The sequence below is a fragment of the Triturus cristatus genome, chromosome 5_1 (genome assembly GCF_964204655.1).
Source record: "Triturus cristatus chromosome 5_1, aTriCri1.1, whole genome shotgun sequence".
Lineage (NCBI taxonomy): Eukaryota > Metazoa > Chordata > Amphibia > Caudata > Salamandridae > Triturus > Triturus cristatus.
This window is the reverse complement of record NC_140587.1, coordinates 160,357,932-160,371,122: the sequence shown is the minus strand read 5'-3', so window position 1 is coordinate 160,371,122 and position 13,191 is coordinate 160,357,932. Positions and strand designations below refer to the sequence as shown.

The window sequence follows — 13,191 nt, the reverse complement described above, 5'->3', positions numbered from 1 at the left end:
TTGAATACAGTGGCAAAGTGAGCCAGGTGCCATGCCACAGGAGTGTCTGTAGTGTAATTTTAGCTTCCCATTGTGTGTTTCGCAGCGCAGAATGCCAGGCGAGCAGGACCGCTCTAGTCCCTGCAGGAAGTGTGTGGGTAATCAGGCTCCATAGAGCATCCATGGATCCGGGAGAACCCTAGATTCTCCAGCACCAGTCGGTGGGCCGGGTCGGACCATCCTCCAGTGAAGCAGTCCTGTATCACTAGAAGGCGGGTGGCTAGGTAATATAGAAAAAGATTGGGCATCCCTGTGCCCTGTCGTATGGGGCCCTTTGATAGTGGGTTAGGGCCATGCGTGGTCTCAAGTTGCCCCAGTAGATTGTCGTGATCATGCTATCTAATTCCCGGAACCATCTGCGAGGGAGATGGAGTGGCAGGTTCTAGATTATGTAGAGGAACCGGGGAAATAACATCATCTTGAATAAGGCAATCCTACAAGGGGTTGAGTGGAAGGGAGAGCCATCTGCTACGGTCCTCTCTTGTTTTTCGGGTGTTGGGATTAATATTGAGCGACTAGGCTAGCTCCGGATATAATGCAGCTCAGCTGCCTAGGTACTTAGAGGTAAGGGACCGTATGGGGATTTTTGTTTGCCAGTCTATGCACTCTCTCGACACGTGAAGAGGCACCAACGTTGATTTAGCCGGGTTCAGGCGCAGGCCACAAGCCGCTTAAAATGAGTTGGAGGCATCATGGGCTTGAGCAAGCCGGGTCCACAAGGAAGGGTCGAACATCATCAGCATATAGCGTAATGCGGTCTTCGTGGTCTCCCTGCCAGCGCCACCCTTGGATCTGCGCATCTGCACGGATAAGCCAGGCCAGCAGCTCTATCGCTAGGGCTATAAAAAGAAAAATCATTCCCTTCAGCGCTGTGCCACTTTCTACGTTAGTGTATGTCTCTTCAGATACATCGATTGCCTTCTACATGCCTTCTACACGTTCCTCTTCTGATGGGGAAGACGTTCGAGAAAGCCCCGTTAATGAGAACCTTCGTGGAGAGGTTGGAGTATAACACATGCACCAGTTTTCGGAAGTGCGGACCAATACCTGCGGTCTCTAGCAGATCCTCCAGATACCGCCAATCGACTGTGTTGAATGCCTTTTCGAAGTCAATCAGTAGGAGGGCCCGATATGAGGTAAGGAAGTGACGGTGGGCCAGTGCCAGGGGGAGGTGCCGTATACAGTGCCTCGTGCTATGGAGCAGCATGAAGCCGGATGGACAAGGCTGTTGAGGACCGATTTAAGGTGTGTGGCAAGGATTGTTGATTGGATTTTGACTTCGGTATTTATGAAGGAAATCGGGGGGTAGTCTGAGCAGGAGACCGATGGGGGCTCTGTTTTGGGTATTAACACGACAGTTGCCATGTCAATTTCTGGGGGAAGGTGCCTTTCTCCGCCACCTCTTTGTGCGGTGCTTGGAGGTGGGGTATCAGGGTTTCCCGAAATGCCGCATAGTACTCCACTGGGAACTCGTCCGGACCAGGGGTCTTCCTGAATGAGACAGATGAAATTGTCGCCCCTATCTCCTCCTATGCGATGGGATGGTCCAGGTGGCTAACTTCTGGATCTGTCAGTCTAGGGAGGAGGATGGTGTCTAGTAGATGGGAGTAGGCCAGCATCCTAGGTCGGTCCGCGGAGTAGAGCAGGGAGTAGAACTCAGCAAAGACGTGTGGAACTGCAGCACGTGCATGAAAGGCATGTCTGTGGATTGCCAAGTTCTCCGGAGCTATCTGGCTCGCCTGGGGCTGCAAGGCCAGCCAGTGGAGTAACTTGCCTTTTTTATGTTTAAATTATTTGTATTGGTTTTGCGTGATAACAGTACAACTAGAGCTGCCTAAATCCATCGGCCGGCGGACATTCTTTTCGATTCACATTCAGTAGATTGGCTTATAATGGAAAACAATTGAAATACATAAAAGTTTTAGAACAGCATTGTTGAATGCAAACTAAAACATGGAAGGTGGGTAGGAAGGCGAGAGGGGAAGGGGGAACAAAGGGGGAGGATGCATGAGTTCCTCTCTCTCGTTGTGTTGTTATGGCTAGGAAGTGGGTGTGGCCTGTTGCTGAGCATTAGGTTCGGTGTGTGTAATGCGTAGCACTCATATGAGTGGGGGCATGTCAATTCGCGGAACTCATCCGTTAGGTATGCTATGCATGGCTGGCACATTTTGTCAAACCATGGTAATTGTTGTGTTGCCACCGCCGTACGTTTCTCCGTTCCCAGGACATCCCAGACTTTGTGCAGCCAGTCCTGGTGAGAAGATCTTATCAGTCCCCCACCGGGCCAGTAGGAGTTGTTTTGCGGCCCCCAACATAAGGATAATAGCTTTGCCCTTGTGGGACCTGAGGTGAGCGGGTTAGGAAGGCCTAGCAGTGTGAAAGTGGGGAGCCTAGGTATCTCTGTGTCAAACATGGTGTCAGCCGCATCCAGCACATCTGACCAAAATGAGTCAAGCTTGGGGCACTGCCATAGGAGGTGGGTAAGTGTACCCCGTTGTCCACATTTCCGCCAGCACGTCCCATCCCACCTGGAGTCCCAAGTAGCTACTCTTGCTAGCGTTGGGTACCAGTAATGGGCTACTTTGAGGAGCATCTCCTTACTAGGTGTGTTGAGGGCAGATGTACGAGCGCGGTGAAGAATGTTGCTCTATTCTGTCTCCCATCTAGCCCTGGCTCGCTTATCCCTCTGTTCCTTATTATATTTTGTTGCGATGCCTATGAAATGTCCTCGCAGGACCACCTTTAGTGTCTCCCAGAGTGTAGCTATAGCTGTCTCAGTGGTATCGTTGTGTTCTAGGAAGGTGGTCAGTGCCGTGTGAGTGGATAGTCTCACCTGTTCATATGTGAGAAGTTTCGTGTTGAGGCGCCAGCGCTGGGGAGCTAGTGTTCGCAGTGTTAGTCAGAAACGAAGGCTAATGGGAGAATGATCTGAGAGGGCGGCAGCCCCAATACCTGTGGTCAGGATAGCCCTTGTTATCCCTGGTGTGATGAGGAAGTAGTCAACTCGGGTGTATGTTTGGTGTGATCCGGAGAAGTATGTATATTCTACCTCTGTAGGGTGCATGTGGCGCCAAGTATCGGTGAGCTCCGCATTGGTCATCCACCCTTTAGTGGCCTGAGTGAGTCCTGAGGTCTGGCCCTCCCTGAGATGGCATCTGTTGCGGTGAGCATCCATTGCGACGTTAAAATCGCCCCCCCCCCCCACCAGCTCCCTGTCTAGCGTAGAGATCAGTTGCCCCAGAGCATCCTTAATAAACATTTCCTGTTTGACATTAGGGGCATAGATAGTGGCTATCGTGCATCGAACCACCCGGACTTGCACATGCAGCGCCAACAGGCGGCCTGGAATATCTGCAAAGACCCCCTCCACTCTTCCTGCAAAATGGGTTGCAAGCAGGATAGCTACCCTCGCTCTCTTGCTCGTACCCGAGGAGAAGTATTGCCGGTCAAACCTGCGGGATCGCATCCTCTGCCAGTCCTGCTGGACCAAGTGAGTCTCCTGCAATAAGCATATGTCGCTCTTAGTGTCTTTAAGGAAGGACAGTACCGCCAATCGCTTCGCGGGGAAGTTAAGGCCCCTGACATTGAGGCTAGGTAACAACAGCATTTTTCACCTCATTGCCTCCCGTTTCCTGCCCAGTCCAATGCCCCAGAGCTCTGCACCCCCCCCCCCCCCGCCCATGGAAAGAAGCAAAGGGGAACACCGTAGGAAGAGGAGGGAAGGGAAAAAGATAAGTAATAATACACAACAAAATATAACGCAACCGATGAGTCCAACCATATCTCCCACTCTGGAGTCGAACTAATCATGGGTTTGTGTCCGTGTCGCCGCTGGATATGTTGAGAAAGGAGAAGGAGAAAGCAGCCCGGGAGTCTCTGCCGACATGCTGCCTCATTGGGACACTGGGCACCGGCCCCAGCCAGGGCCAACCCCTTTCCTTGCATGAGGCCACATCTTTTCAGCAGGACACAAGGTGCCATTTAGCATGACTTATCAATGATCACTGGCTGTGGAGCCGTCTGTGGAGCCGGCTGCACCCTCATGCTGCAGATGCTGGAGAAGTCGAGCATGTTCCTCTCGGCTGTCGGCTTCAGTGGGTTTATTGAGCTTCTTCGGCCCTCTTCTGGACGAACGCCGCACCCGACAGCCCTCCTCGGGTGGACCACGGGTTGGAGACCTGACTGGGGAGGTCTGTCGCAGGTCTGGCATCCCCGGTATAGCATGGACATCAGTGAGAGTGTGGACCGACCGAACCTCCTCGTTCCAAGTAAACTGCAGGCGAAAAGGATGGCCCCACTTGTAGCAAATCTCCTGCGTTCGGAGGAAGTCGGTTAGCGGTTTCAGGGCTCTGCAGCGTTGTTGAGGAGAATTCTTGATAGAGTCCAATTTTATATCCTTCAAATTCAATGAATTCCCAACGGTTCCCCAGCTTCGAGGTCGATCGCTCTTGCTGTTAGGCCACAGTGACATTGCTGCTGTTGGGACAGCAATAGGGCACTTAGGTTTTCAGAGAGCTATTGTAGGAACAAACTGTCCAAAACAGCCTATTTGTTAAGGCTTGTTGGACAGACATTACGCAAGAAAATATCACTGTAATTGCTGTGAACTTGAGTCGATGTTACTAATGTGAAAAAAATGTTTGTTCCCCTGAGCAGGTCTGCTTCTGTAATTAAATTGCAAATCACGTTTATGAATTTACCATCGATAAATTGTTTTGTTCTGGGCTGTATGTGCAAGAGCAAAGGGACATCCTCGGAACTTTGCCTTAAGTGCATATATAAGTTAGGTTTTATATTTTATGCCTGCCTATAGCAGCTTTTGTAAAATACTGTAATCCCTTTTGTTGTGTGCTGCTTAATACTGTAGTAAAGCTGATGCTGACTTTGATGTGTAATCTAAGCATGTTAATTAGGACAAGATACACTGCTTCACAGCTGTGAGACTAGGTCCTTCTGAGCCACAATTCTCATTTCCCCTTGAGTCCCATCTGGATGGAATGAAAAAACATGTGAAGCTGATACTTTTAGAAGGCTACTTCATGTTCATGTTAGTGATAGGCCAATCATAAAATGACGAATTTTGAGACCTGGGTCTGTGTCCGACAGAGAATAATGCTGATTGTCCAAGTTTGCTTTCTGTTAGATTTTGTAGGTGCTTTTCTAGGACTTTATCTGTACCTGGTCCTCTGACCAGAGAAAGACCTTTCCGACCCCGTTCCAGTGCATGTGAGGCTCCTGCCTTGCTCCAGCTGCTTCTCCCTTGTCCTGCGCTCTCTCTCTCGCCTTCTTCTCTTCAGGTTGTTTGGTATTGCCATTGTTTCCCTGCTTTACCTCTCTGTTTGCCTTATTTTGCCACGTTTTTGCTCCGGTCATCTGGGTGGTTTCTTTTTGCCATCTCTCTGCTTCTCTGCCCTGTTTACAATTTTTTGCTCACTCGTTTCTTCTCTTTTGCCTGGTGCTTTTCGCACCTTGTCACTCATTCTCTCTTCCCCTTTGATTCTTCCTCGATCTTGACCCTCTCTCCTTAACCCTTGTTTCTCGCATTATCTCTCAGATCTTTCTTAACCCTCAAGTCTTAGTTTGTTCCTTGTTCGCTCTCTCTTTTTTGCACTTATTGCTAGATTTCCATTTTTGTCATTTTGCTCTTGCACAGAAGGGATTGTTTATAGAATAAACACTGCGAAAAGCATTTACAATGCAATATGGCATTGTAAATGACATTGCCTTTTATGTGTGTGTTAAGAAAACCTGCATAGTACAAAGTGTGTGTTTACGCACGACTTTCAGGTTTTCAAAACACATAAATAAAAGGCATTATCATTTACAATGGTAATAGCTCAAACTCTCGCAAATGCGAGACCTATTGCATTGCAAATGCTTGTTTCTGTTGTCGGTGGGTAGTCATCTCTGCTCTAGGGTAGAGCCCCAAGTGGGAGTCGGATGTCCCCTGGATGTGTGAGGTTGACCCCCGCGGGTCCACCACGCGTACCTGCTGCAGCACAAATCAGCCCGGGGGCCACGGGGAAGTTTGGCACCAGGATGCTGTTTCCAGTCTTGAAATGGAAAGCCCGGAAAGGGGGGGAGGCGGGCCGGCTCACCAACTGTGCGCCCCAAAAGGCTGCAATCTAGGGCCCTCGCCTCCAGTTAATCCGCGGGGCAGCAGGTAGGCTATTGAGACCCAATAGGAGAAACGGTCACCAGCAACTTGGAGGCCCAGGCCCAGGCCCAGTAACCCGCTGGTGTGGCTTCCCATCCGGCACAGCACTGGACGTCACCGACCTACTGCAGGCTCACTCCCGCTCCACCATCTAGTGTGCACAGCTACCTGTTCCCGTCCGATGGCTGTAGGCTGCCCCCCGCATGGGCGCTCAAAAGAAGAGAAGAGGAGTCCAGCCGTGGGGGCCATACTAAGCGCCGCACCTAGCACCGTCAAGTGAAGGGGGATGCAGGTACTGCACAACCACACAGCGGTACAAGGCAGGCCGGCCCGCTGTTGCGGGCTGCAGTGGGCCCAGCGATGGTGATCTCGCCTCGTGTCCTTACAATCGTCCACCAGTGGCCATTCCCACGGGCCACACAATCCCAGGTAGTCCAACGTACATAGCGGTTTGCCCAGCTCGGCCAGGTGTCCCTGCCCCCCAGTCCCGGCACCTCTCCGGGGGCGGCCTGGCCTCTGCCTACAAATTTAGGTGCGAGAGCATGAGCCGATGGGGGCCCAACCCCTTGTGCGCGGTCTAAGGTGGGCCGCATGCAGTTGTGGCTGCAGTAGGCCCAGCAACGGTGCCCTCGCCTCATGACCCTACAAACTGCCACCGGCGGCCACTCCCATGGGCCCAGCATTCCCAGGCAGTCCAGCGTACGGAGTGGGATACTCCACTCGGCCAGGTGTCTCCGCCCCACTGTCCCGCCACATCTCCGTGGGCGGCCTGGCCTCTGTCAGCAGATTTGGGTGCGGGAGCAGGAGCGGATGAGGGCCCAGCCCCCTGTGCGCAACCTAATGCGAGTGGTGGTGCCCCCCCCCTCCCAACACCTCCAGCATGTGGTGCAGGGATGCCGTACAGGGCTGCACTCACCGTTGGTCAAACCTTCCAGGGGTTGGGGGACGGAATCCTCTCACCAGGTCTCCCGGCAGGAGCTCACTGGACCCGCACCGCTCCTTGTTGATGGCGTCAGGCCCGGGCACCGCACATTCCACAGGCCGCGCCCGCGCTGCACACCAATGCCGCCCACGCCCCCACTCCTTCGCCACCGCTGATCCCGGGGGTCTCCCTGCCACCAGCAGCCTTCAGGGAGTCTCCCAAGCCACAACCGGCTGCCAGCGCCCCGCGGGGGGGGGGGGGTAGATGTTGTCCTGTAGGCCGGCGGAGCTTCAGCCATCTTCTAACTTGCCATTTGTACTGCCCCAACCATAGACGCTGGCAGTGCCACTAACCTTCCTCACTGGGGCTATGTCCTTGCCACCATTTGAAGGCCCTCGGGATGGCCGCCGCCTCTTCCTCTCTATGTTCTGCCGAGCCGCGGGCCGACACTGCGTTACTGCGTTTTGATGGGTGAGAGGGGGACTCAATCTTCGTGTTGGGTGGGCCCGACAGCCCTGCACTGCCCGCGCGGCAACCTCTCTGCTGTGATCTCTTCCGCTGGGGTGCTGACCAGCGGGCTCACCGGGCGCCACCTCTCTTCACTCCGCCAGTGCAAGGCATAGGGGAGGTCTCCCAGGGATGCTCCCGCTCGTACAAGGGCTGCAGTCTCAGCGGCCCGCAAGTCAGTCAAATGCCCGCTTTCTCCACCTCTGCGGTCCCCTTCGACCATGACCCAATTCACCTGGTTATTAGGGGGGGCTGCTAGATCCTTGGCTCGTGTCTTCGTTGTTCAGTCGCCTGCGGTCGGTACTCCCCACAGGCCACTGCTATGCCGCTGCCATTTTGTTCCTTCGTCCTTCAGGATCGTCGCAGCGTGTGTCCCTGCTCCATGCAGGTCGGTTTTTGGAGGTAACTCTCTGCAGGCAGGTTCTCCTACCGCTCAGGGGTTGCTGGTGACAATTTGGCTTCTGGAGAGGAATTGGGGTGCAAGCGGATGACGCAGGGGTCCAGAGCACTCTTGGAGTGCCACCGGCATCTTGATGCATGCAGCCACACCCCCCCAGAATGGCACATCTTATTGCTTCGTTGACCATAGTGTCTCGCTTCTTAAACTTCCTACTCTAGATTTAATATTTGTTATAGCATTGAGGATTTGTAGAGGGCACTATCACCTATGACATATGGTGTCTTGGTGCTAGAAACTGATCACTTAGTCCAGGAAGCCATTACGGGATCCTTTAGTGCAGGCGCCACGTGTTTGAATAGTCTGATCATGAACGCCTCCAGGTCGCCCGAGATAGCCCGGGCTGGCACACCCTTGATTCGAATATTGGAACGGCGAGAACAGTTCTCTAAGTCCTCAATCTGATACCACAGTTCCACATTCTGATCACGTAGCTCCAGGAGTTTCCGGCGATGAACCTCTATATCCTCACGAGCGTCATGGTTCTGTTCCACTGAATCCAACCTTTGGTCGAGGGCTGCAACATCCTGTCGCAACCCTTTGATATCTGCGGCTGTGTCACGCTTTAGTTCTGCGAAATCTGTGCAGAGGGTGCCAAACGCGCGCTCCGTTAAGGCCTGTGTCAGTGGGGACTCCTCACCCCTCCCTCTCTGCCGCCAGGTCCTTCAGAATGGTTTCCCGGTTCTTCCGTATCCCACGGGGTGTTCACAGAACAGGAGCGACATATCACCCCATGTCGGATGCACAGCCTTCATTTCCGTTGAATTTCACAAATACCAACAACAACATCATTTGTCTCCAAGTTTTTTTATTTTTTCATTATTCTCCAAAATGTATCATTTCTTCATATTTTTTCTCGCAAATCATAAGAGAGGCGCTTATATCATCACTGGATTCTAAATGGTGCAGAAATGCTAATCCAAGCCTTATCCTGCATCACGAAAGTATGCGTAAGTTTTATCCACAGACATCAATCTTGTTTACCCAATGCATTTCGGGCCTAATATCCGGTCCTTCGTCAGGGGTTTATTAATCTATAAATACAAAACACACTGATTAGACTATGTTTAATCCAGTCCCACTCATTAATTAATGCACATAACCACCCCTGACGTTCCCTCAAATCAATGTTTTCCCGCTAAAAAAAAGCTTAATGCTACCCCTTTTGAATGGATACCTCTTCTGTTAATAATAAAACAACTACCTTTCTCCCCTCGTGCTTTTCATCAAGTGCAACCTCTGTGATCATTACATTCCCCCACCTCAATGACGTATTACTTTTCTCCCCTGCAACTGTAGAACCAGTTTGTTTCTTTTGCAGGTGGCTCTCCAGAGAAAGCCTTTGTGTAGCAAATAATGCTTCTCACATCTGGGTAATCTCAAATATTAGGCACCTACAATAGTGGCACCAAGATGTGTGAGGTTCCTGCAGCTGCTGTAATCAACCAAACAGAAGGAGTAATCGGGGAAATACATAAGGACCGCTTTACGTAAAGATTTCCTCTGCTTGCACAAGTCTGTGGTCCCACTTATTTCCCCTACCATCCACCAGATGGCAGTGTTTATGAATACTGATCAGGAACTCCTTGCTAGCAAAAACCCTAATGGAATTTGTAAAAGAGACCTACCCGCAGTCCCCTCACTTCAGAGTCTAGACATCCTCCAATCCAGCTCAGGAATGTCAGCAATACACTTCCACTCACTGGGAAACATCATCTCTCACCTCCATCTTGTACAAACGCCAGGTTAAGGGTATACAGAATGATTTCCACTGGCCTCCATTACTCTGGCTCACTCACCCACACCATGCATGGACTATGCATACTACACATGTAAACACGAACAACATGCCCCGGGATCTTGGCACCAGAAAATGGTTAGGTGCATAGAGGTGGAACTTTACATGAGCGAGCCAGTAGGCCTCCACTCCAGTGACCCAAATGAAAAAGTATGGTCACAACTATAGATTCACAAAACCTGGTACGCTGGTACTACATCTTCATGTGCTAAAGCCGAGACAAGGACCATAGTCTATTGTGAGTCAATGAGGGCAGGCTTGGTGGGCCTCTCCAGGCCACTGGACAAGCCCAGGACCTTACCCATGTCAAAAGACAGGCCTGTACCGCTGCACTCACTCTAGAGTAGCATGATTCTGGGGCCAAAACCAGGTTACAACTAATTTGACGTTCGGTTCTGAGCGCTGGAATCTACTCTCTAATATTTTTGGGATCCATAAATCTATTGACTTAAGTGTTCAGTGATGGTTCAATCGTGTCTGTGTATGGGCAAATGTTTAGCTTCCTGTGGTTAACTCCACTGGAAAATGAGTAATTGAACAGAGTATAGGTAAGGTCCTTGCATGAAAAATTAGATATTGAGTGACTCCATAAATTGCAGCTATAAGTGCTTAAACTAGAGTGTTGAAGGGTTGCCTATGAATATTTTGACTGACATGTTTTATCTATTATCGTATTTACAGATTTATCTGCAATAAAGCAAGAGCCTACACAGGAATTGTATGGTAAGATTTTAGTTGAACGCTATTACTCTTTTCAGTGTGGAGTTGTCACTAAAGTGAGTACCATGAAACCCTATTTCTTCTCATGGGAAAATTGGAGCTAATATTAGCCTGGAATGTTCATGACTGAGAAAGAGGCGCTGTATGTAAGGATACTTTTTTGTAGTAAAAACTTCATGGAGACGAATTTTATGTTTAGCCTGCACTTTGGGTGAAATGTGTATTCCTACATTCAATTTCAATTTTTATTGACATTTGATCATATTTTGCATTACATTTGTATACAACATTTCATAAATAAAACAAGCATTTGCAAAGCAATAGCTCTCGCATTTGTGAGAGTTTAAGCTATTGGCATTGTGAAGGACAATGCCTTTTATTTATGTGTTTTGCAATCCAACACATATGTAAAAGGCTTTGTCATTTCTAATGCCAATAGCTCAGACTCTTGCAAATGCGAGACCACTTTCATTGTGGCCGTGCCCCTTTCCTTAGACGCTGCTCGCCGTATTGAGGTTACAGCGAGCCATGTCTAAAGAAAGGGGTGTGGCCACCATTAAAGTGAAAGCACGTCATGAGACGCTTTTATCCCAAAAAATGTATTCATAAACAAATGTTTTTTTGGGGTAAAACCGCTCCATGACATGCTTTCATTTTAATCGTGGGCACGCCCCTTTCTTTTGACACGACTCGCTGTAACCTGAATACAGCAGCAGCGTCTATGAAAGGGGCCCTCCCACTATGTAAGTAAAAGCATGGTATGGGGGCTTTCACTGCACAAAAAAAAGAAATGTTTTGTGGCGCCCCAGCTAAAGTTAAAGGGGTCCGCGCTGTCAAATTAAATGAAGAAGCGTGAGCGCTATACTTAAAGCAGACCACACAGCTAAAGTATATAAAGAAACGCGGCTGCTATAGTTAAAGCAGACCGCCATTAGTAATAAAAATAAAAGCGGGTAGCTGGTAGGAAACAATGTAGTGGGTGGAATAGGGGCAAATCATTGAAGAAAATAGTGCTCACAGCCTATATAAAGCAGACCGTGTAACAACACAACTAAAAAGGCCAGTCCTCATGGGAGGGTACAAATGCAGACAAGGCGATACCAAGGAGGGACTACTAAGCCTATTCATAAATGAAAAGCAACGATTTAGAAAGGACAGTAACAGGAGCCAATTGAAAAGATGGGTGGGGAAATGGGGGTAGATGCAAGTCCCTACCTGAATACAGCATGCCTCACAGAGCACCTCATGCGCTGCCCAGGCTCGACCTAAATAAATGTTACCTCCCAAAGATGTACTACAATCACAGTTGTGTGTTGTGGTGTTTGTAACTTGAAACCTTGATGCGGTGATGTGATTGATGCGCTGTGATTGATGCACCGTGCTTTAAGAGTTGATAATAACAAAACAGAAGAGGTATTCGCATGAGGCTGTTAAATGATCTGCTCTAGTTAATATGGATTCCAATACAAAAAAAAAAAAGTTGCCATGTGAAATGAAAGAAAAGTACCGCACTTACCAATCTATTTCAGCACTAATGTTCATCTACAGTTCTGGCATACTAAGTTTGTGAAACCTATAATTTCTGTCAGTGGCAGAATTAATTAATTAATTAATTAATTTAATTGTTTATTTTTTTGCAATTCACATTTAGTAAATGGTTTCATTGACCTGTATTTCATATGACTAACCACTCAAGAAACGCTACACTCTCCTATCTGGACTCCTCCTTGCTAAAGTCGTAGTAGATGAACAGAGGCCCAGGACATATTGTTCAGTTAGTTGACCACAATGACTAGGCCTCATCGGTGCTGCATAGAATTTTGAGTTTCACGTGCCTCCTGGTGGCCATTGCAGGTCTGTCATTACACAAGAGGCCGATTGATGTTGCTTGATGATGGTGGCTGCATGTTTTGTAAAGCTCCGGGGACACTGCAGCCGGGTCAGCATGTACTGTGGAAGCCACAGATAAAGGCCAGTGCAGTTGTCTAGCTAAGACCATATCATTGATTCTGTTTAAATTATGGTAATGCTGGCAGGACCCTCGTCGGAATGGAAAGTTGCCACTTATCTTGTCAGCAATGGTACCATTTGGGCTTAAAAGACCTATCTTTACCAATCTGGATGCCCAGGTATCCCTCTGCAGACCCTCTTCTTACCTCATTATCCGGTGTGTCCAACACAACATGTAATCGTTGATCAGCCATGACAAAAGGTTTTATTGCACTATTGTGGAGATTGAGACCATTAAATAAATCTGCACAAAATGTACTTTGATGAATAAAAGACAGTGAACCTAGGTCTTCCTTGTGCCTTAATTGTAATGCCATACACTGTCCTTGCATTAACACCCTGGTGGGATTTATAGCACTTCATGTAAAAGTGAGCTTTGCAGCTTGAACAGAATGTGCCAATCTCAGGATATTGATACAAGAGAGAATTCCAAACTGCACTGTTACTGTCTGCAAATTACACTTTCAGAAAGGGCTACAAACAGGAGGAACACAAATAGGCTGGGCGTTTAATCCCAGATAGAAACCTTCCCTTTTTCATCTAGTTTAGCGTTTCACTGTATGAGGAATGTGTGTTCTTTC

General features: G+C 49.2%; 1 protein-coding gene across 6 annotated transcripts in view; it reads left to right on the top strand.

The window, feature by feature from the left end:
• LOC146830504 (ubiquitin carboxyl-terminal hydrolase CYLD-like) overlaps positions 1-13,191 on the top strand; it is a 493,223-nt gene that overhangs the window by 277,413 nt on the left and 202,619 nt on the right. For all 6 annotated transcript variants that reach the window (XM_085604702.1, XM_085604701.1, XM_085604700.1 and 3 more), the window contains one exon: positions 10,562-10,603. In XM_085604702.1, the coding sequence (XP_085460828.1) occupies positions 10,562-10,603 (42 nt within the window). The remainder of the gene's footprint in view (positions 1-10,561; positions 10,604-13,191) is intronic.